This window comes from Elephas maximus, chromosome 3 (genome assembly GCF_024166365.1).
Source record: "Elephas maximus indicus isolate mEleMax1 chromosome 3, mEleMax1 primary haplotype, whole genome shotgun sequence".
NCBI classification, from domain to species: domain Eukaryota; kingdom Metazoa; phylum Chordata; class Mammalia; order Proboscidea; family Elephantidae; genus Elephas; species Elephas maximus.
Window position 1 is genome coordinate 159,740,001 of NC_064821.1, and position 22,089 is coordinate 159,762,089.

Sequence of the window (22,089 nt, forward strand, 5' to 3'; positions counted from 1 at the left end):
ATGTTAATCTTTGTTCTTCTCTGGCTCTATTAGATGATCATTTCTGAGACAATGACTTATCTGTCACATGAAGGTGATCCTCACGTGATCATGTTGCTATGAGTCCCAGCATAGTGCCTGGCAAGTAGAAACCACTCGCACTCATCAGGTGCATGGTCTGCTCTACATAGTGGAGCTGTGATGGATGTAGTGTTCCGTTACATCTTCTCTTCCCGCTACCCAGGTTTCCCATGACGCAAGCCAAGACTCAGCCCCATTGGCTCAGTCACTGCTCCTCCTTCTTACTCACATAGAAGCCTGAGCAGGAAACCGGACTCCAGGCCATATTTACCCGAGCAGGATAGTTCTTATCATCTTTGTGATGTTTTGCCATTCCTCCACTGTGGGATTTCTTCCTGGTCTTCACCAACACTTCTGTCTGCATTTCTTCTCATACTGCCAAGTTGTTTCTAGTCAGCTCACCAGAAGAGTGGTAGAATATTTAATTTCATCCCCTATATATCCATTCATTTTTAGATTCAACATTTTTAACACATATAGCATGTATATTTATGCATATTTATATTTAGTCACAAGGCATTGTATTAGACACTACATGCAAAATGATATTCAGAACTGGCTTTAGAAAAATACACCTGTAATTTATCAAACTAGGATTTGCTTTCTCATGGAATACCTTTCAATTAAAGCAACATTTGTTTGCTCTGAAGAATGAAACATACCAAACTAAAGGATTCATTTGCTATTGCTTCTGATTATGGTATATGGGTGATACTCATGTAAGAGGTGAGCCATGCTGCCTTCGACAGGGAAGACGAGGCTGTCCGTGTGTTTGGTGGGCAGTGTGCTTCAGGGCTCCTGACAATGACCATGGTCTTCACTCCATAGATTCAATGTCTTCCCCTCCGGTTCGGGATGTCGGCATGAGTTCTCCGGCTCTGGTCTTTCCCAGCTCTTCCTCTGCCCTTGGCTCAGAGACCTCTGTCTTCAGTAGGACAAACGGTAAATATGGGAAGTGAAGGACTCAGGAACTGATGATGTAAACAGTAATACAAGCAACCCTTGGTTGTTTGTGTACGTATTGTCTGAATTTAGAGATTCTTCTCCGTGTGCCCCAAGGCTGTTAGCCCTACATCGTACCTTATGTGGCGATCTTTGTGGGTTATTATTCTTCCTCCTGTGATTTTCCTACTGCTCAGCTTTGCTTCATAGCACTGTCGTCCCTCCATTCTTGATCGTGCCCTCTGTATCCAGCTTGAATAATTTATCTGTATATTCTCTATCTGAAAATCATTATCTACTAATAATACTTTGGGTGAATATTTCATTTCTCAGTAAGGATATAATCACATCCTAGCTATTTTACCATTACGAGATAATGTAAGAAAGAATAAAAATATAAAAACCAAAATATCTCTATGGATTTCAGCCTACCCTTGTAGTTTCCAAGACTGCCTTTCTTATTCCTGGCAGCCTCTATCATTTGATATCTCTTTTGGCTTGAAGTAAACTGAGGATATGTTTACAGATAACACTGGATTCTGTTTTGCTGTGGTTTTCTTTTTCAGAGCTGGGCCCACATGCTTCTCCAGTCATGAAGAACCCTCCCAAGCTGGAGGGTGATGCTACTGATGGCTCCTTTGCCAATAAGCATGGTCGCCATGTCATTGGCCACATCGATGACTATAGTGCCCTGAGACAGCAGATTGGAGAGGGCAAACTGCTGGTCAAAAAGATAGTGTCTCTCCTGAGATCAGCATGCAACTTCCCTGGCCTTGAAGCTCAAGGCACAGAGGTAACCCCATCTGAGGCTCTTAGCTACACTTTTTTGGGTTGCCCTTACGTCTGATTTTAGCTCCTTCTCCCACTATTTTTTTCATCCTCTACATCTTCCAACACCTGAGGGTTCATTTGTTTAACCCAGCCAACCCTTTCTTCTCTACCTCCTGTTTCACTGAAAACCCCGCTCTGGTCCAGGTGGAGCCAACTTGAAATTTCCCCTCAGTATCACAAGAAATTAGCCTGGCAGCCATGGCATCTGTTTGTTCAGCCTGAGCAGGGGCGGGATTCTCAGAGTGCACCCCTGTTAGCACAGATTCTCAGAGTGCACCCCTGTGAGAGAGACCAGCCACCAATTACTGTGCTGTTGGAGCCATGAGAGAGGCTCAAATGCTCAGGGACAGCTCCTGCCTCCAGGTAGACACCACACTAGAGGGGAAGATGCACACCCACGTAAGTGAGCACAGTAAGGTACTACAGGCATAGTGTTAGAAGTCGCCTCTGTGTTGTGAAGGCACAAATGCAGATGTGGTCATTTACACCAGGGAAGGAACGGTACAGTTTCACAGAGGACGTCACCAGGGGATGGGTTTTAAAGCCAAGTAGGTTCTCTAGGTGGAGGATGGCATGCGGGGAAAGCGGCAGCACCTCAGTCCTCAGAGGCACAAATGGTTCAGCTCAGTCAAAGCAAAAGGTGTGATTTAGAGAAGAAAAAGGGAGGCCGGTGCAAAAAAAAATATGGGGATCTTAGACTTGATAGCCTCGAGCTGCTAGTAGGAAACTTAAAGAGAGTGTGGGAGAAAGCTGGAGTCAAATGAATTGTTTCAAGTAGGAGATCACCGCTGCTGTGGATCCTGGGCCCTGGGAATACCCATGTGCTGCACCTCACCCACCAAGGAAGCTTCGGCCCTGTGCTGGGAGCGGGAGGGGGAACAAAAGACGAGAAAGGGTGAGCTCTCAGCGCAGATGTGTACATCTACTCCTCCCGTTTAGGTGCTCAGCAGTGAGCGTGCCCATGAGCTTCGCAGCAGCACCTGCGCCCTGCACCACACCCTGGAGGAGTCTGCCTCCCTCCTCACCATGTTCTGGCGAGCGGCCTTGCCAGATATCCGCAACTCTGCTCAGCCTGGCAAAGCGGTAAGAGGCCAGTGTTTCTGGGTTCGAGCCCAGCTTTTCTGCCTCCTGATATCGTTCTCTCTCCTCAGTCCCACAGCATTCCTGAGGATCAAGAGCTGAAAGGTGATCTGGGAGAAACAGGCCTTAGGGGAGCATCCTTAAGGGAGACCTGTGACCCATGGAGGTTATGCTCAGTGCAGCTCTGACTACACCCCTTCTCCTCCCAGCCCCTGACCCTGGGACATGAAATCAACGAGGAAAAGGAAAAGATGTGGAGAAGGCAGAGACATAATAACCCTGGCAATCTTTAACTCTCCAGAATTTGGCTGAGCTAAAATTAAAAGAGGGACGTGTTAAATCTTCAGAAACTCTGGTGGCGTGGTGGTTAAGTGCTATGGCTGCTAACCCAAAGGTCGGCAGTTCGAATCCACCAGGTGCTCCGTGGAAACTCTATCGGGCAGTTCTACTCTGTCCTATAGGGTCACTATGAGTCGGAATCGACTCGATGGCAATGGGTTTTTGGGTTAAATCTTCATCACCTCCTTCCCCCAACCCTCAGGTCTGCAATAGTCAAACATGATCCCAGAATGTCATCATGTCAACAAGAGACTAGCAGCCTCCTGTAACCCCCCACTGGAATCCCAACATATCACTTAAATGTGCATGTCTGGCCTGGCCTGGCCTGGCCTGGCCTGGGAAGTCAGCCCTCTCAGGGTCTTCTCAGATTCCAGGCTGGCTCTCTGATTGGCAGAGCCTTCAGTAGGCCCATTCCAGAACCCCACCCCAGGTGTTCTAACTCCAGATTTATGTCTCAGAGAAATTAGGGGACCCAACTATGCTAATTCCAGGGATGAGGCCTTTGCCATCTTCAGGTTGGCAGAAATATTTATAAAGTTACAAGCTCTTCTCAGGTCAGGCATAATATCCCTGAGCTACCAAGTTTTATTTGTGTGCGGGAGTACTGTAACTGATGTCAGGGCTAAAGCTGAGCTGTTGTTCACAGCTGGGAGTTTCAGTCCTGGCTTGGGGTCAGCAGGAGTACAGACCTGTGCCAATCCACATGGGGCCTTCCAGGCTTTCAATATTCCCCAATGTCCTCATCCTAAGTTGTCACCAGCTAGAGGGCTTCCAGGCTCTAATGGAGGAAATCCAGTTCCGAAAAAGTTGAGAAGATTGGGAAATCCTACTTTGGATTGTAAAGAGCCAGAAAGCATGGGGTGCTTTAGGCTTCTGACCTTTGATGGAGAGCCTGTCCTTGTTCCCCAGGGAGAGTCACTGAAAAGGGAACTTCTGGAACTGAGAACCAAACTCTCCAAACATGAGAGCCTCCTTCAGAGCACAACTGAGCAGCTGAAGACTGCCAACCAGCAGAAAGAGAGCCTGGAGCAGTTTATCTTCAGCCAGCGTAGGTACCCAGAGCCAGGGGAGGTGATCTTCTAGACTCCCCACTTGTGCTGCTGAGGAACAGTGACCAGAGGGGCTGGGGGGTTTCAGGAGAGGGGAAGCTGGTGTGATGTCCCTGAACCCCCTATGCCATCAGTAATTGTGGGTGCAGAGGGCAGGGAGGATCAGGGATAGCAAGAGACCCCCAGGCCAAGTGGCCAAAAAGAAATACTTTAGAAAACACCTGGCAAAGCAAGTGTGGGTCCAGCTGGTAATTTCTGTTTTGTTGGGCTGTTTTGTTGTTTCAGTGACCAGGACACACGATGTTTTGAAGAAGGCAAGGACTAATTTAGAGGTAAGGAAACTATGCCCCAGTCAGAGCCACAGAGCCACACAAACCATCACCATCAATCATCAGAGGCTGCAGGTGGTCCTGTGCCTGCTATGACCTTCCAGGGGATTTTTGGTCATTTCTAGGTCCTCGACAAGCATTCTTCCGGTTTCCCTTTCCATCTTCCCCTGAGTCAGCTCCCTCCCCTGACATTTTTATCCACTCTCGCATGGTCATCATCTTCTCTTCTTTCTGTTCTAATTTTGCCATCTTTATGCCAAGTCAGGAGATGGGAGAAATGCACTTCAGTTGATACTTGAGGGCAGAGGACAGAGAGGAGTCAACCTGTGAATTTGCTATCAGCAAAGAGGTCCAGAGCCCATTATGTGTTCTGGCGTTTCCTGTGCTACCGTATGAAAAATTAAAAACACCGTGCCACCTAATAAATCGATTTCACTGTGCACTATTGAGTTGAGACCCACAATTTGATTTTATTATTTGTTTTTCTTTAAGAAACATCAGATAAGAGGGCCCTTGGGTCTTATTGATCAAAAAGAATTTTATTAAAAAACAAAACAAAACTGAATCTCAAGGGGAAAGATTTTACATGTATGCCAGACATTCCCTACATTTACTTAAGACATCTTAGTCATTCCATAGTAAATATTTTGAAGAAAACCTGAGGTACATGAAATAGCTTAAAACCCAGAAACTACAACTGTTAACTTAGGTTCAAAGCTTTGCTATAAGCCATTGAGCATATTCCTAGAAATGTTTCTAAATTATAACCTGCAAGATTATTGATGTCCTCAGTGTGAAAATAGGTTGGGCCGTGATTTAAGGCTGCCTTTTCTTTTTCTTTTTCTCTAATTCCCTTTTATTTTTCTCTGATGATTCCTTTCTTTCCTGAGCCTCTTTAGAAGAACACTTACAAGATTTCTTCTGTAAAGCCTTATTCCTGTCCCAGCAAAGGTAACCCAACAGCCTCAAGTCCCAGCTGGGAAGCTCTCCTCCCTACTTTCATAAGACCATGGAAAGGGTCTGAGGCCTGGGTTCCAACCCCAGGTTGGTCACTAACTGGCTGTGTGGCTTTGGCTGGCCCCATCACCGCTGTGAGTCTGCGGCCCCCCACCGGTAAAGGGTGGAACTAGACTTAGATGATCTCTGAGGCCTTGCTGACTTGGCCCCTCCCTCTCCTTGAGAAGGTAACTCGGACATAAACTTAATGAAGGGATTTCCTTGCAAAATGTCTTCTTCTTCCCCACAACAGGCTTGTTTCCCATGTGCATGTTTCATGCTTAGCACTTCTGTTCCTGGGGTGTGACAAAGGCTGCCATTTTGGTTCAGACAAAGTGGACTGGCCCCTGAAGAGGCAGTGGTGGGATGCAGCCCTCTAGTTTGCAGCGGCTTTGAGCACGAGGCGGGGGAGGCTCTTCCTCTAACCTGGGGGCACCAGTAGCCCCTCCAGACTGCAGCGCATCTCCTGAGCTCATCCTCCTAACTGGCTCTCACCATGCTCCTGGCCCTGTCGCCACTCAGCACTCACTGCAGCTCAACAGTCCTCAGCAAGGCCTGACCATAGATTCTCACTGTGATGCTCTCTCTTCTGCCTCCAGGTGAAATCCCTACGGGCTCTGCCCTGCACTCCAGTCTCGTGACCTTTGCCTTCCAGGAGCCATGCAAGAAGCGAAGCCACCAGAGGTCCTTAAAACAGCAGGAGGGATGGGCCTGCCCCCCTTTTGCACAGCTACCTATCTACTGCGGGCGGCCTGGGCCCCATTCCTGCAGACCCTCCTGGAGGGTCCAGAAGAAGTCAGAGATGTGTCTTGGTGGGACAGGAGATGGCTGGAAGTCTTCTCTGCAGTTAAGGAATACTATCAACCAATAGCCAAGAGCACCTGGCCCAGCACGAAGCCAGACACACCTAGTATGCATGCCGGACCTTGTGACACTGCTTCTAAACAGCCTCAGCGGCATTTGGAATGAGCTACAGCACAAGTTTGTCTCCTCAGCACCTATCCTCAGATGCTCCACTCAGGGGAAATAGCATCCTGCTTCCTCTGATGGGTCGTGTGTCCCAGCATCAGAGATCCTCGGGCAGTCCTGAAAGCACAGTACTGAGCAGTGGGGCCGATGGACAAGGGTTGGCAGAGGCTGCGTGAGCCCCTCCCTCATCCCACACCCCCCTGGGCCTGCTCAGTTGGGTCACAGTCAGGATGGGCTCAGCCAGCACCTCAGTGCTCTGAGAGCCTGCAGGGAAAGCAGTGACTTCCCAGAGGCCATCTCATGCTGAGCACAGTACCTGCTATTTCTTTTCTTTATGATCTCCAGACTGTACTGACCATACTCTAAATATGCTGTTCCCTTCTGCCATCCCAGCTTCCCTTGGCGAAACTGGGCACCGATGGCCAGAACAAGCCCATTCAAAGTCTTGCGGAAAGCAAACCTATGCCCATTTTAAGAGGCAGATGAGAGGCCCCAGTTGTGCTAAAGTCAGTTTGTGTCTTCACAGTGTTTGTAGGATTTGTGGATGGATGTATAAATGTATGATAGGTATTTATATATGTTGCTATAGTGATGTGTTGAAGGTTAACATAACTGGTGGACAGGGTCGGTAAGAGGAAGTAAAACAGTGTTTTGGTGACTATTAAAGCAAAATGTGTATAAAGAACTAGTTTTTCTCCACTTGGCTTTGTTTCTGCGCCAGTCCCTGGGCTGAGTGATAGGAACAAGACAAACTGTTGTTAAGAAGCTCACAGTCTAATGCTTGAAGTGTAAGTTTAAGAAAATAAGTGCTTCCGTCTTTGTCATTTTGTAAGAATTCCTAGACTAAAAATATAGAGGAGTGGTTCTTAAATTTGGTATGCCTTGGAAAGCTGTGGGGAGCTGCTAACCAAGAGTTGGAGGTTCTCATCCACCCAGAGGTGCCTTGGAAGAAAGGCCTGGTGATCTACTTCCAAAATATTTAACCATTGAAAACTCTACGGAGCACAGTTCTACTCTGACACACACTGGGTCCCCATGAGTCAGAATTCACTCTAGGGCAACTGTGGAGACAGCTGTGGAGGTTGGAGAAGCTACTTCCTGGGCTTCAAGCCCAAGAGATTTAGTTGGCCTGGGGCCATAGAATCTGTATATTTTATATAAGCAACCCAGGTTATTCTTACACAGATCAAAACATTATTCTATGACATAGAAAAAACTGTAAATAAGTTTGCTTAACCTTAACTAAGAAACTTTTATTGAAAGTGTACATAATGATCATTCCATAAATGATGATATCAAGAGCTTAAAATATTTCGTGGGAAAAGTGCTTACTTATGTTCTTTTGCCTTTCAGAATTAAAATAAAGCTACCAGTCCATAATTATTTCCTAGAAACAGCTAAAAAACAAACAACATTAGAAACAAAACCAAGCACAGTTACCACCACCACCAACCCTACTTTACCAGTGAGATAGAGAAAACTCAACACCTGCTTTTACGTTCAGTTGGTTATTTCTGTGAATGCCTTTGGCTGTCAAATATAGAGCTCACTGGCAGAAACAGAAAATAGACCATTGAGCTATTATTTAATGAGGAAGCAGCAAAATTTAAGGACTCCTTGCCCTCTGGGTCAAGTATTCCAGAAATTCTTCATCCCTGTGTTGCTAGGGTTTGGAGCCCTGCTAACATAATCAGTTTCCATGGACAACTCAAATATTCTATGAAAATCATTTTATTAACTACAGACATTTATGAAAGCTACAACATAATCACATCATATAAGTCTCAGATCCCCTCAGGATCTAGTCGCAAATAACTTTTCAGGAAAAATCTTAAAAGCCATCCTTGCGTTCCACCCGCCTTTCGTGAAATGTTTAAAAGTAGCGCTGTGCATTAATAAAAATGGTTACAAAAATCATCTTTGGGAGGAGAATTCTCCAATATATGACATTTTGTAAATTATATTCTTTCCCTCTTTGTGACAGAAACAGAGCTCATTCTTCAAAAAAAAAAAATACATCTGGCTGTATGACAACCAATGTCTTCTAATTTACCATAATTCAAATAAGAACCATGCCAAGCCCTGTGCAGAGAAGACAGGGAGATCCTATGGAAGGAATAAAGGAGAAAGAATGGCAGGTACCTAAGGGAACACCTTTAAGTAAACATATAAAAACACTACCTGGCTTGTCAGCCCAAGTCTCACAACATTTGTGCAGGGTTTATTATTTCCCTTGGATGTTATTATTGCAAAAGTGAATGACCTAGACACTTGTATCGGTTTCTATTGTTGCCCTGACAAATTACCACAAACTTATTGGCTTAAAACAACACTTACTTATTGTCTCATCTCGCTGAACCAAAATCAGTGTGTCAGCAGGTCTGCCTTACATTCTGGAGGCTCTAGGGAGAATCTGTTTCCTTGCCTTCTCTGGTGTCTAGAGGCTGCCCACATTCCTTGGCTTCTGGCTTCCTTCCGCCATCTTTAAAACCAGAACAGCAGATGAAATCCTGACATTTCATCACTCTGGCCTCGATTTTTGCCTCCATCTTCCACCAGTGCACTGGTTAAAGCTGTTGACTGCTAACTGAAAGGTTGGCAGTTCAAAACCACCCATGGCTCCAGGGAAGAAAGATGTGGCAGTTTGCTTCTGCAGAGATTTACAGCCTTGGAAACCCTGTGGGGTAGATATGAGTCCTAATCAACTCGACAGCAGTGGGTTCCATAGTTAAGGGCCCTTATGATTTCATTGGTCCCACCCAGATAATCCAGGACAATCTCCCCATCTCAAGGTCTTTAATTTAATCACATCTGCAGATTCATTTTTGCTATGTAATCACAGATTCCAGAGATTATGAGGCAGATATCTTGTGGAGCAGGCCCATTATTCTGCCTACCACAACACTGTTAACTCAGGTGCCAACTAATAGTGGAACTAAGAAAGTGTCTTCTCGAATTTCAACATTGTTTAGTAAAATTGAGGCAGGTTTCTACTTCAAGGCACAACCTAGACTAGCAAATCAGGACAAGGCCGAAATGAGAACTCTAGAAATGCTCTGTTGATGGTCATAGGCTTGCACAAGTACTAGTGTGTTTAGTTTTTTTGTTTGTTTAAGATGTGAGGGTTGTTTTCTCCAAAGGCTATGTATGTTTGATTGCAGAAATCACCTCAGAAGTGAGGAGCTCTCTGTGAGGAAGGGAATGCAGCAGTAGAGACAGTGCATCTGGGATCCCGTTAACCTCTGACAAACCCGTTGCCATCAAGTCAATTCCCACTCGTAGTGACCCTGTAGGACAGTAGAACTGCACCATAGGGTTTCCAAGGCTGTATGTAATCTTTACAGAATGGACTGCCACATGTTTCTCCCATGGAGCAGCTGGCAGGGTCCAACGGTCAGCCTTTCAATTAGTAGCCCAGCACTTAACCACTGCAACACCGGGGCTTCTTATAAACAAATTTCAGTGTAATTTATTAGCAATGAAAATAGATGAATCAGCGATGACTATTCAATCCATAATTTGGGGTGAAAAAACCAGCTGTATAGGAATATAGTCTGTGTGATTACAGGTTAAAACCCAGGCCCGTTGTTGTTGTTAGGTGCCGTTCAGTCAGTTCCAACTCATAGCGACCCTATGTACAACAGAACAAAACACTGCCCGGTCCCTTGCCATACTCACAATCGCTGTTATGCTTGAGTACATTGTTGCGGCCACTGTGTCAGTCCATCTCATTGAGGGCCTTCCTCTTTTTCGCTGACCTTCTGCTTTACCAAACATGATGTCCTTCTCCAGGGACCAATCCCTCCTAATAACATGAACAAAGTATTGAATTGTAGTCTCGCCATCCTTGCATCTAAGGAGCATTCTGGCTGTACTTCTTCCAAGACAGATTTGTTCATTTTTTTGGCCATTCATGGTTATATTCGATAGTCTTCACCAACACCATAATTTAAAAGTGTCAATTCTTCTTTGGTCTTTCTTATTCATTGTCTAGTTTTGCATGCATATGAGGCAATTGAAAACACCATGGCTTGGGTCAGGCACACCTTGGTCTTCAAGGTGACATCTTTACTTTTTAATACTTTAAAAAGGTCCTTTGCAGCAAATTTGCCTGATGCAATGCAATTGTTTGATTTCTTGACTGCTGCCTCCATGGGTCCAAGTAAAATGAAATCCTTAACAACTTCAATCTTTTCTTCATTTGTCATGATGTTGCTTATTGGTCCAGTTGTGGGTATTTTTGTTTTCTTTATGTTGAGGTGTAATCTGTACTGAAGGCTGTAGTCTTTGATCTTCGTTAGTAAGTGCTTCCAATCCTCTTCACTTTCAGCAAGCAAGGTTGTGTCATCTGCGTAACACAGATTGGTTAATGAGTCTTCCACCAATCCCCCTTCTTCTTCAATAGTCTAGCTTCTCAGATTATTTGTGCAGCATACAGATTGGATAGATAGGGTGAAAGAATACAACCCTGATGCACACTTTCCTGACTTTAAACCATGCAGTATCCCCTTGTTTTGTTCGAACGACTGCCTCTTGATCCCATTAGGAATGCATAATAAGCAGAAAACTACAAATTAAAGTAAGGAACTGAACCCCATGAAAATCAAATAGTGATAATTGCTAAGGGCTGGGAGGGAATGATCAGGAGTCTGGGAGGCTTCCAGGGAGCTAGTAATATTCTAGGTATTGATTTTGGTGTGGGCTGTATGTTAATTTGTAACAATTTATTAAGCTGTACGGTTACATTTTATGCATCTTTCTCCATCTTGTATTACACAATTAAAGAAGAAGTATTGTTTCCTGTCAGCACATATCACAATAACTAATATAAGCTGAACTTTACCAGGAATCACAAACTGTGCTAAGTGTGCAGTTGGATCATCTCAGTCTGCACAGCACACGAGGTGAGCCCCTATTATGTCCATGTGGCACATGGGGAAGTCTAGGAGTTGGCCTCTGGGTCAAACCAGGCAGTTAGTATTGCCAGGACTAGAGGGAGGACCTCAGGCAGCAAAGGCAGTGCTGTTGACCCCAACCCTGACCTAATGTCCCTGTACCAACAGCAGTGCCTTTGAGGAGCCTGGACCCAGTGCATTCTAGAAGCTGTGGACTAGATTGCCAAGCACTTCTAGGAGTGAGAGAATCATCCTAAACCATGGGGCCTTACAAAGCAGGAGATGGGGTACCCACAGCAGAGAAGAACTGACTTCCCAGTTACTCCTAGGTAATTTGTGATCCCATAGAGTGGAGGTCCTCAAGGGCAGGGTTGCCAGAGTGTGTCAGGTGCCCCAGAGCCTCTCAAAAGGAAATGTCCAAACGCAGAAATGATGAAATAATGGCCACCAACAGAGTTCAACAACCTCAGAGAGCACACGTGGCCAGAGAAGAGGCAGAACCCTAGGAAACAGCCTGCAGTTCCCAACTTCACCTTTCTTCTGAATCTCCAAAAACCCATTCCCAACTGCAGGGCATGGGAAAACACACCCACGGCAATGACGACAAAAGAAGAGACAGAAGTTGACAGCTGACAGCATGTGTAAAGTAATAGCTCTTCAGCCTTTTATTTGAGCTTGGATGGAACACAAAGCCTGTGAATAGACAAGCGGGAGAGTTAGTGTGATAAACTTGGAAGCCAGAGCAGATTAACGGAAACAGGAAAATGCACCAAGAAGCCCCAAATAAGCGCAAACCTAACCAAAAACCAATCTTGTTGCCATTGAGTCAATTCCAACTCATAGCTACCCTGTAAGACAGAGTAGAACTGCCCCCATAGAGTTTCCAAGGAGCACCTACCTGGTGGATTCAAACAGCCAAACTTTTGGTTAATGGACGCAGCTCTTAACTGCTATACCACCAGGGTTTCCAAATAAGCACAGGTATCAATAAATCACAAACAATACAGGAAAGCCCATGCAAAGTAAATTGCTATCACAAATACACAATTGAGCTTTCCCCAGTTAGAGAAATGGCAGGGATAAGAAGATGCAGAAGATGTGGAATAGAGTAACGCTACCTTGAGAAACTTAACCTTCCTTACCAAGGTATCTGCTCTACCAGGTGAGAATGATCGCTGCCTGCCAGCCGACCACAGCCTTATTATATCCCTTACACTGTACACACAGTCTCTAGGCTCCATTCACTCCCAGCCCTTCTAGCCTTTCAACACAGAACTTGCATTCAAATTCAGGCAACAGTCATGTATTTGTTCCCAAAGCTCGAGAGGTCATACTACATATTGCAATAGATGCTTCAACAACAGCCCCTGGTGTCTATATAAGACATGCCCTTTCATGATGCCACTGGCAGTCTCCTTCTCGCCAACACATGCCCTGTCTCCTGCCTGTACCCTTCTCCTACCATCCTGCCCAATTGACCAATGGGCAGGCAGCAGACTGAGGGCGAAGTGATATGGGTTTTATCCCCTTTCAGACTGCTCCTGGACTAAGTAACTTTGTTCCACCCCACCCCAAGCCATGCTCCTTCCTTCAGAGAACATCGTAGGAAAGAAGTTCTTCAAAATTAAAACCGTAATAACAGAAATAAGGAAAAAAAAAAAGTCAGAATTTTAAAGATAATGTTAGGGATGTGTTATAGAAATCAGAGCAAGAATTGCAAGGGAATAAAAGGAGAGAAAATATAAACCGAGAGGGAGCATCCAAAAGGTCCAGATAGAACAAGATGTCCAGAAATAAAGAACTGTTGTTATAACAGCAGACTATCATGTTGCTGTCATAGTCTCAGTATTCACTCTCTTCAGGAAAGAAGGTGTTGAAGCAGCGTCCTGTAGTCCCTGGGGAAGAGGTACAGAGGGAAGGGTTGGGCACCATTGTGGGAGAAAAGGCTGGACTCAGCTTGCCAAGGCATTCCTGCCTTAGGCTCTGGCCGCCATGGCATGTAAGCCAGGTGGAATAGCCTTTGCTACACGATCCAAAGAAATGCATTTTAAAACATCACACATTTGAATTGGGTGGGAAAAAAGTGACAGCTTTGTTTTTATTAATCTCTTAAAGAAATATAGCATTTTTTTTTTCCTGAATGTCGGCATATGACATTTGGGTGAATTTGTCACTAACAATTCTGATTCTTTTGATATCATGTTAAGATAGCTGTGGATATCTTGCTATGGTTCTTGGGCTCATTGTCTTTTTGAGTTGGTAGAGTTGGGCAAAGGACAGTGGAGAAGAGCCCTAGCTTCTCTGATGGGCTATTGGGGTACTCCAGGTGTCTCAGAGACCTTTGGACAGGAATGTCCGTATGCAGAGGTGAGGGGATAGTGGCCTCCAACAGAGTTTGAAAACCTCAAGGAGCACATATGGCCAGAGAGGAGGCAGAATCTGTAAGAGACGGCCTGAGGGTCCCAGAATCCCCTTTCTCATGAATATTCAAAATCCCATCTCCACCTCCAACACCTGAGCAAACACACACACCCTCAAAGCAACAACAATAAAAGGAAAAACGGAAGCTGACAACAACAGTAAATTGATAGCTCTACAGCTTTTTACTTGAGCTTGGATGGGACACAAAGGTGCCCTGATGGAAAGGGCAGATAGTTTGCTTCTTATAGGACTCTTGTTCTAGGTATGTTGTCTGAATAGCTAGATGTTTCTTTAGGAAATGGAAGTATAACTGAGGATTTGATGAAGACTGAGCATAACTGTCTTTATTATATTGTGTTTGGCCCTAAGCCATCTTATCAGAGAAATTCTGCTCTGGCAGATATATTAATTTGAGGAAAAAAAAAAATTTACAAGGATCCAAATTAATTAGAGCAGTGATTTAATGTTTGTCTACATACATTATTTGAATTTTCTTTTTAAAGGTTCATTTCCTTCAGAATTAAAGTTGACTCTAAGCTCAACTCAGAAATTCTTCTCTGTGGCTGATTTTGGTTTGGGTTCACTCCCAGGGCAGACGTGATTTATTTTCCTGTGCTTGTTGTTCATCCAGAAATGTAATTTCAGGTTGGCCTTGGAATTGTGCTTTGGGACACTAAGCAGAGGTGAGCAGTGGAAGTTAGGTTAACACGAATCAAATAAAACTGACCACATTTTCTCTCAGCTCTCCTTTACGGAATGATGAGCCTGAAGAGTTTGTTAAAAATTCCCATTGCCATCAGTCACTCTAACTTCAGTTTAATCAGCATGAAATTAGCAAGTACATATTGCCTGAGGTGGTGCATGAAATCTTTTTATAGTGATATTTTGATTGAACTAAATGTCTGTGTTTTAGTCAAGCTTCTAGTTGGTGGCTTTTCTCACTTTTTTTAAAAGACTATAGGGATGTAGCTTTTGGCTCAGTGTGGAACCTATTTAACTATATTTGGGGCTGCAAAAGTATTCTCATTTATGTTCTGCAGGAGGGAATGAGAAAATGCATCTCATATTTCAATTTCTCTGCTGTCAACTTGATTGTGTGGACTCAATAATAGGCCTATTCTCTGGAATTCTGTTTCCCTAACCCAGTTTCCAGTTTGCTAGCAATTGGGCAGACAGCCAGAGTGCTAACGAAGCACCCTCATCCCAGAGATTCCAGAGCTGATAAGCAGCTGTGTTGGTGGGAACAGGGGTGAATAGGTAGAATAGCCTGAAAAATGCAGGAGGTGAGACTGAAGGCCTTTCCTGCTTTTGGTCCATGACTCAGTGTCTAGCTTTGGCTACATTCCAAGCAAGATCCAGTTTAACTTCATGACTTTTCAAGCCCCCATGGGTTAGTTGTAAGTAGTTTCAATATTTATTGAACAACTATTACATCCAACACATTATGCTAGATGCTGGAAGAGACACAAAGAAGAAAAATATGAATTTGTGTCTTTGAAGGGTGGTCAGACTCACTAGGAAAGAATAAGAAAGTCTGTATATAACCACAGTAAGTTGTAGAAAGTATGAATGAATATAAGTTTGAAAGAAGCATGGGTGAGAATTGAGGACCATCTGAACTTGGTGGGGTGAGGTAGGAGATTGAATCTGAATAATATGGGAATGTGGGGACTATTGACAGAAATAGAGAAGCAGAATAGAAATGACGGTGAATTTGAGGTACATTTTCCAAGTGAAAAACATTGCAGAGACTCAGAAGCTCAGAACAGAAATAAGGGCTAGAGATTCAGGTTTTGAGTTTTTTTTATTTGTTTGTTTGTTTTGGTTGCCATGGGAATGTTTAAAGTCTATAAAGGAAGGTGTGTGAGATGGAAAGAACAGAGTTGGGAGAAATATTCACATTTAATGAATGAGGAAAAGTATCCAAAGAAGAAAGGTAAAAGACAACCCACAGGATGGGAGAAGGTAGAAATGAATAAGAGAAAGAAAACTGGAAATTTCACAACTGTGAAAATTGAACAACACACTGTTAATAAATCAATGGATCATCAGAATTAAAAACTTTTGTGTATCAAAAAACCTTATCAAGAAAATGAAGGGGGGGGCCAAGATGGTGGAAAGTCAGATGCTTTCTGTCTTCCTTCTTACAACAAAGGTCCCCCCCAAAAGTGAATCGAATATCTCTGTGACAATCTAGGAACCTTGATCATCAAAGACAAAGCTGAAGAATTGGACTGAATAGCAGGTGAAAGGAAAGACAATTCAAAAATAGCAGAAATGGGAAATTGCAGATAGGAGGATCGCCAGGGTCCTCCTAGCTGAATCTGCACAGCGTACACAGGCTGCGCCAAGCAGCAACATCCCAAGCTGAAATTCACCCCAGCTGGTGCAGCCAAGCAGCAGCGAATCTACATGTACCTCCAGAACCAAACAGGAGTGACACCAGACCTGCAGAAGCTAAGTGCAAGGTCCCAACCCACCAAGCATGCTGGCACCATAACTCTTCCCTCAAGAAGAGCTCCATGACCAAGGAGCACTCCCCTCCCCTCACCCACTCCCTACCACACTCCAGCACTAGTCCTGTGGCATTCAAAAATGCCAGGCCCCCTAAGGCAGGAACCCATGGCAGGTCCCAAGGTACGTTTCCCTTCACCTAGCCATTGGCATGAGGGATCCAAAGATTTGCAGTGCCCTTCACCCCTGCAACAGTGCCTTGAGGGCTGATCCAATAATGCATGCCCTCATTATGACAAAATGGACAGGACATCTACTTGAAGCTCATTTTCACTTGCAGAAGCCAAGTGGGAGCTGCAGATTTATGACATTCAGCACTGTCCTGCCCCCTAAGAAGGGGCCTCACCCACCCACACCAGGGGCCACAGAGCCAGCAGTACCACCCATGTCATCTAGCTGCCCACAACAGGTGCCTTTCAATCCTTCCACTCAATGGCACTGGGCGCCCAAGGACCAGCTGCACTATTCCCCCAACCATGCGCTGTAGCAGACAGGGACATGCCCTCCATTCGGACACCGGTGAGCATCCAACATCCCCCTGCTTTGTCCTACACATTGCCCCCCACTGCAATCAAAGATCTGTGCCTGTTCCAAACACCCCCATGGAGCCCTGCCCACCTAGGACTGCAGGTGAGAGTCTCTGCACCACATGCTTGGTGACCAAGGGCCTGGATACCTGTGCCCCAAACAACCACACCCCTGCAAGAACAGTGAACAGACTCCCAGCCTCACACATGTAGTAGCTGCTCTGACCACCTGGAGACAGGAGGTAAGGGCCTCAACAGCACCAACAACCAGAGTAGGACACATGCCCAGCCTACTTGGACATATCAAAACAAAACAAAAATATAATAAATAAATATAAAAACTTATTGATGCCTTAGGGATAACAGTGAATATCAAATCACATAAAGAAGCAAGGCAAGATGGTGCCAACAAGTGACCAAAAAAAAAAAAAAAAAGAAGAAGAAGAAGAACCAAAAAACCTTCAAGAGGACAATAAGGCAATGAAACTACCTGATAAAGAATTCAGAAGACTAATATACAGAGCTCTCCAAGAGATCAGGGAAAATACAGACCAAACCAAGGAACACACAGACAAATCAATAGAATAATTCAGAAGAACAATACAAGAACAAAATGACAGAATAAACAGGCAGCTAGAAACCATACAGAGATAGCAACTAGAAATCCAAAAGATTAACAGTAAAATTTCAGAGTTAGACAACTCAATAGAAGGCCATAGGAGCAGAATTTAGGCAATGGAACTCAGAATTAGTGAGACTGAAGATAAACCCCTCAACATCAATTTGTTTGAGGAAAAATCAGAAAAAAAGAAGAAGAAGAAAACCTAAGAATTATGTTGGATACTATCAAGAGGAAAAACCTACAAGTGATCGGAGTAACAGAATGGGGTGGATAACAGAAAACACAGAGAGAGGTGATGAAGATTTGCTGGCAGAAAACTTCCCTAACATCACTGAAAGATGAGAAGATATCTATTCAAGAAGCTCAAGGAACCCAATACAGGATAGACCCCAAAAGAAAGTTACCAAGACATGTCATAATCAAGCTTGCCAAAACCAAAGACCTTAAAGAATCCTGACAGCAGCTGGGGTAAACAAAATGTTACCTACAAAAGAGAACCAATAAGACTAAGCTCATCAGAAACCATGCAGGCAAGAAGGTAATGGGATGACATATATAAAGCCTCGGAGGAGAAAAATTGCTGGCCAAGAATTATATATCCAGCAAAACTATCTCTCAAATATGATGGCAAAATTAGGTAATTTCCAGGTAAACAGAAATTAAGGGAATTTGTAAAAACCAGACCAAAATTATAAGAAATATTATAAGGAGTTCTCTGGTTAGAGAATGAAAAACATCAGACGGCAATCCAAGACTTGAACACAGGACAGGCCAACAAGATATCAACCCAGGTACAGAATTCACAAAAACAAATCAAAGCTCAAAGACTGAAAATAGGGAACCAGAGACGTCAATGTGGAACCAATGACGACGTCAGAATAAAAAATAGGGAGTAAACAGTGTAGTCATAAAAAAAAAAAAAAAATTTTTTTTTTTTTTTTTTTTTTTTAGTCATAGAACTTCCATATGGAGAAGAATTCAAGGTGATATAAAAAAAAGGCTGATTTAAACTTAGAAAAATAAAGGTACATGTCAAAACCACAAAGAAAGCTAACAAACTTACCCATCAAAAGAAAAAAAGACTCAGCAAACACAAAATCAACAATAATGAAAGAGATGAAAAGAAAATACATAAACAAAAAGAACTCAGCACAGAAAATTAAGCAGAACAAAGATATTGTCAACACCACACACAGACATACACAACACAAAATCAAAATGATGGCAGTAAACTCCTTCCTATTAATAACCACAATAAATGTAAATGGCTTAAATGTACCAATAAAGAGACAGAGAGTGGCAGAATGAATTAAAAAAAAAAAAAAAAAGATCCATCTATACGCTATCTACAAAAGATACACCTTAGACACAAAGGCTAAAATTCAAAGAATGGGAAAAAATATATCAAGCCACCAATAACAGAAAAGAGCAAAAACCAAAAACCCATTGCTTTCGAGTCAATTCTGACTCATAGTGGCCTAATAAGACAGAGTAGAACTGTACTATAGGGTTTCCAAGGAATGACTAGTGGAATTGAACTGCTGATCTTTTGGGTGGTAGCCTAGGTCTTAACCACTGCACCACCAGCAGGAGTGGCAATATTAATCTCTGATAAAATATACTTTAAAGCAAAATTCACCACAAAGAATAAGAAAGGACACTATATAATGATTAAAGGGTCAACACACCAGGAGGACATAACCATAATAAATATATACACACCCAATGTCAGGGCTCCAAAATTCATAAAACAAACTCTAACAGCATTGAAAAGAGAAATAGACAGTTCCACAATAATAGTAGGAGAATTTAACACTCCACTTTCAGTGCAGGACAGACCATCTAGAAAGAAATTCAGTAAAGATACAGAAGATCTAAATACCACCATCAGCCAACCTGACCTCACACACATATACAGAACATTCCACCCAACAGCAGCAAAACACACATTTTTTTCCAAAGCACATGGAACATTCTCCAGAATAGACCACATTTTAGCCCATAAAGTAAGACTTAAAAAAAATCCAAAACATCAAAATAATACCAAGCATCTTCTCTGATCATAATGCCATAAAAGCAGAAATCAAACAGAAACAGAAAGGGAAAAAAATCAAACACATGGAAACTGAACAACACTTTGCGTAAAAACTACTAACAGAGGAAATCAAGAATGGAATAAAAAAAAAATTCATAGAATCAATGAGAATGAAAACATCTTACCAAAATCTTTGGGGCAGTAAAAGCAGTGCTTAGATGTCAATTTGTAGCAGTAAAGGCACACATCAAAAAAGAAAAAAGGGCCAAAATCATATCATTAACACTACAACTTGAACAAAAAGAAAGAGAGCAGCAAAAGAAGCCCTCAGGCACCAGAAGAAAAGAAATAATGCAGATTAGAGCAGAAATAATGAAATATAGAATAGAAAAACAATTGAAAAAATCAACCAGACCAAAAGGTAGTTCTTTGGAAAGGTCAACAAAATGGACAAACTGTTGGCCAAACAGACAAAAGAGTAACAGGAGAGGAAGCAAATAACCCTAATAAGAAATGGGGTTGGTTATATAGCAACAGACCCACCTGAAATAAAAAGGATAATAATAGAATACTATGAAAAATCGTACTCCAACAAATTTGAAAACCTAGAGGAAATGGACAAATTTCTAGAAACACACTACCAACCTAAATTAACACAAACTGAGGTTGAAAAACTAAACAGACCCATAACAAAAGAAGAGATTGAAGAGGTAACCAAAAAAAAAAAAAAAAACCCAGCAAAAAAAAGCCCTGACCTGGATAGCTTCACTGGAGAGTTCTATCAAACTTTCAAAGAACAGTTAATACCAATACTACTCAAACTATTTCAGAGCATAGAAAAGGAAGGAATACTCCCAACGCATTCTATGAAGCTTGCATAACCCTGATACCAAAGACACCAAAAAAAAAGAAAAGTGAAAAGAAAGCTAAAGATCAATATTCTTCATGAACATAGATGCAAAAATTCTCAAAAAATAATTAGCCAATGGAATTCAACGGCATATCTAAAAAAATAACACGTTGTGACCAAGTAGGATTCATAGCTAACCAAGAGGTCAGCAGTTCCAAATCACCAGCCGCTCCTTGGAACCCTATGGGGCAGTTCTACTCTGTCCAATAGGGTTCTTATGAGTTGGAATTGACTCAACAGTAATGGGTTTTTTTTATGCAGGGGTGGTTCAACATTAGAAAATCAATCAACATAATCCACCACATAAATAAAACAAAAGACAAGAATCACAGGGTCTTATCAATCCATGCAGAAAAGGCATTTGATAAAGTCCAACACCCATTCCTGATAAAAAACTCTCAGCAAAATAGAAATAGGGAAATTCTTCAACATAATAAAAGGAATTATACAAAAACAACAGTCAACATCATTCTAAATGGAGACTGAAAGCATTCCCACTGAGAGTGGGAACTAGACAAAAAAAAAACAAAACTTTTTTTTACCATTCCTATTCAGCATTGTGCTGGAAGACCTGGCTAGAGTAATGAGAAAAAGAAATAAAGGGCATCCAAATTGGTAAGGAAGAGGTAAAGCGATCCCTACTTGCAGACAATATGATGTTATACACAGAAAATTCCAAAGAATCCACAAGAAAGCTACTGGAACTAATAAAAGATTTCAACAAAGTCGCAGGATACAAGATAAACATACAAAAATCAGTTGGATTCCCCTACACCAACAAAGAGAATTTCTAAAAGGAAGTCACCAAATCAATACCATTTACATTAGCCCCCAAGAAGATAAAGTTACTTAGGAATAAATCTAACCAGGGACATAAAAGACCTACACAAAGAAAACTACAAAACACTACTGCAAGAAACCAAAAGTGACCTTCATAAGTGGAAAAACATACCATACTCAGGGGATAGGAAGACTCTTCATTGTGAAAATGTCAATTCTAGCCAAAGTGACCTACAGATACAATACAATCCCAATCCAAAATTAAACAGTATTTTTTAACGAGATGGAGAAACAAATCAACAACTTTGCATGGAAAGGGAAGGGGCTACGGATAAGTAAAGTATTACTGAAGAAGAACAAAATGGGAGGCCTCACACTACTACCTGATTTTAGAATCCATTATATAGCCTGGTACTGGTACAACAGACACACAGACCAATTGAACAGAATTGAGAACCCAGATGTAAATTCATCCATCTATGAGCACCTGATATTTGCTAAAGGGCCAAAATCCATTAAATGGGGGGAAAGATTGTCTCTTTAACAAATGGTGCTGGCATAACTTGATGTCTGAATGTAAAAACATAAAACAAGATCCATTCCTCACACCATACATAAAAACTAGCTGAAAATGGATCAAAGGCCTAAATATAAAATCTGAAACAATAAAGATCATGGAAGAAAAAATAGGGAAAATGCTAGGGGCCCTAATATATAACACAAATAAGTTACAAACCATAACAGTGCACAAACACCAGAAGAGAAACTAGATCATTGGGATCCCCTAAAA

General features: G+C 42.7%; 1 protein-coding gene across 18 annotated transcripts in view; it reads left to right on the top strand.

Annotated features, from left to right (window-relative positions):
• Positions 1-7,374, top strand: part of LOC126073344 (myomegalin) — a 254,478-nt gene extending 247,104 nt beyond the window's left edge. For 8 of the 18 annotated variants that reach the window (XM_049879933.1, XM_049879940.1, XM_049879934.1 and 5 more), the window contains 6 exons: positions 889-1,002; positions 1,569-1,795; positions 2,773-2,916; positions 4,162-4,300; positions 4,587-4,633; positions 6,226-6,375. In XM_049879933.1, coding sequence (XP_049735890.1) covers positions 889-1,002; positions 1,569-1,795; positions 2,773-2,916; positions 4,162-4,300; positions 4,587-4,633; positions 6,226-6,267 — 713 coding nt within the window. In that variant the 3' untranslated portion in view covers positions 6,268-6,375. Of the gene's footprint in view, positions 1-888; positions 1,003-1,568; positions 1,796-2,772; positions 2,917-4,161; positions 4,301-4,586; positions 4,634-5,529; positions 5,582-6,225 lie in introns of all 18 variants that reach the window. The other 10 variants (XM_049879935.1, XM_049879936.1, XM_049879937.1 and 7 more) reach the window with 5 other exon arrangements.
• The last annotated feature ends 14,715 nt before the right edge of the window (positions 7,375-22,089 follow it).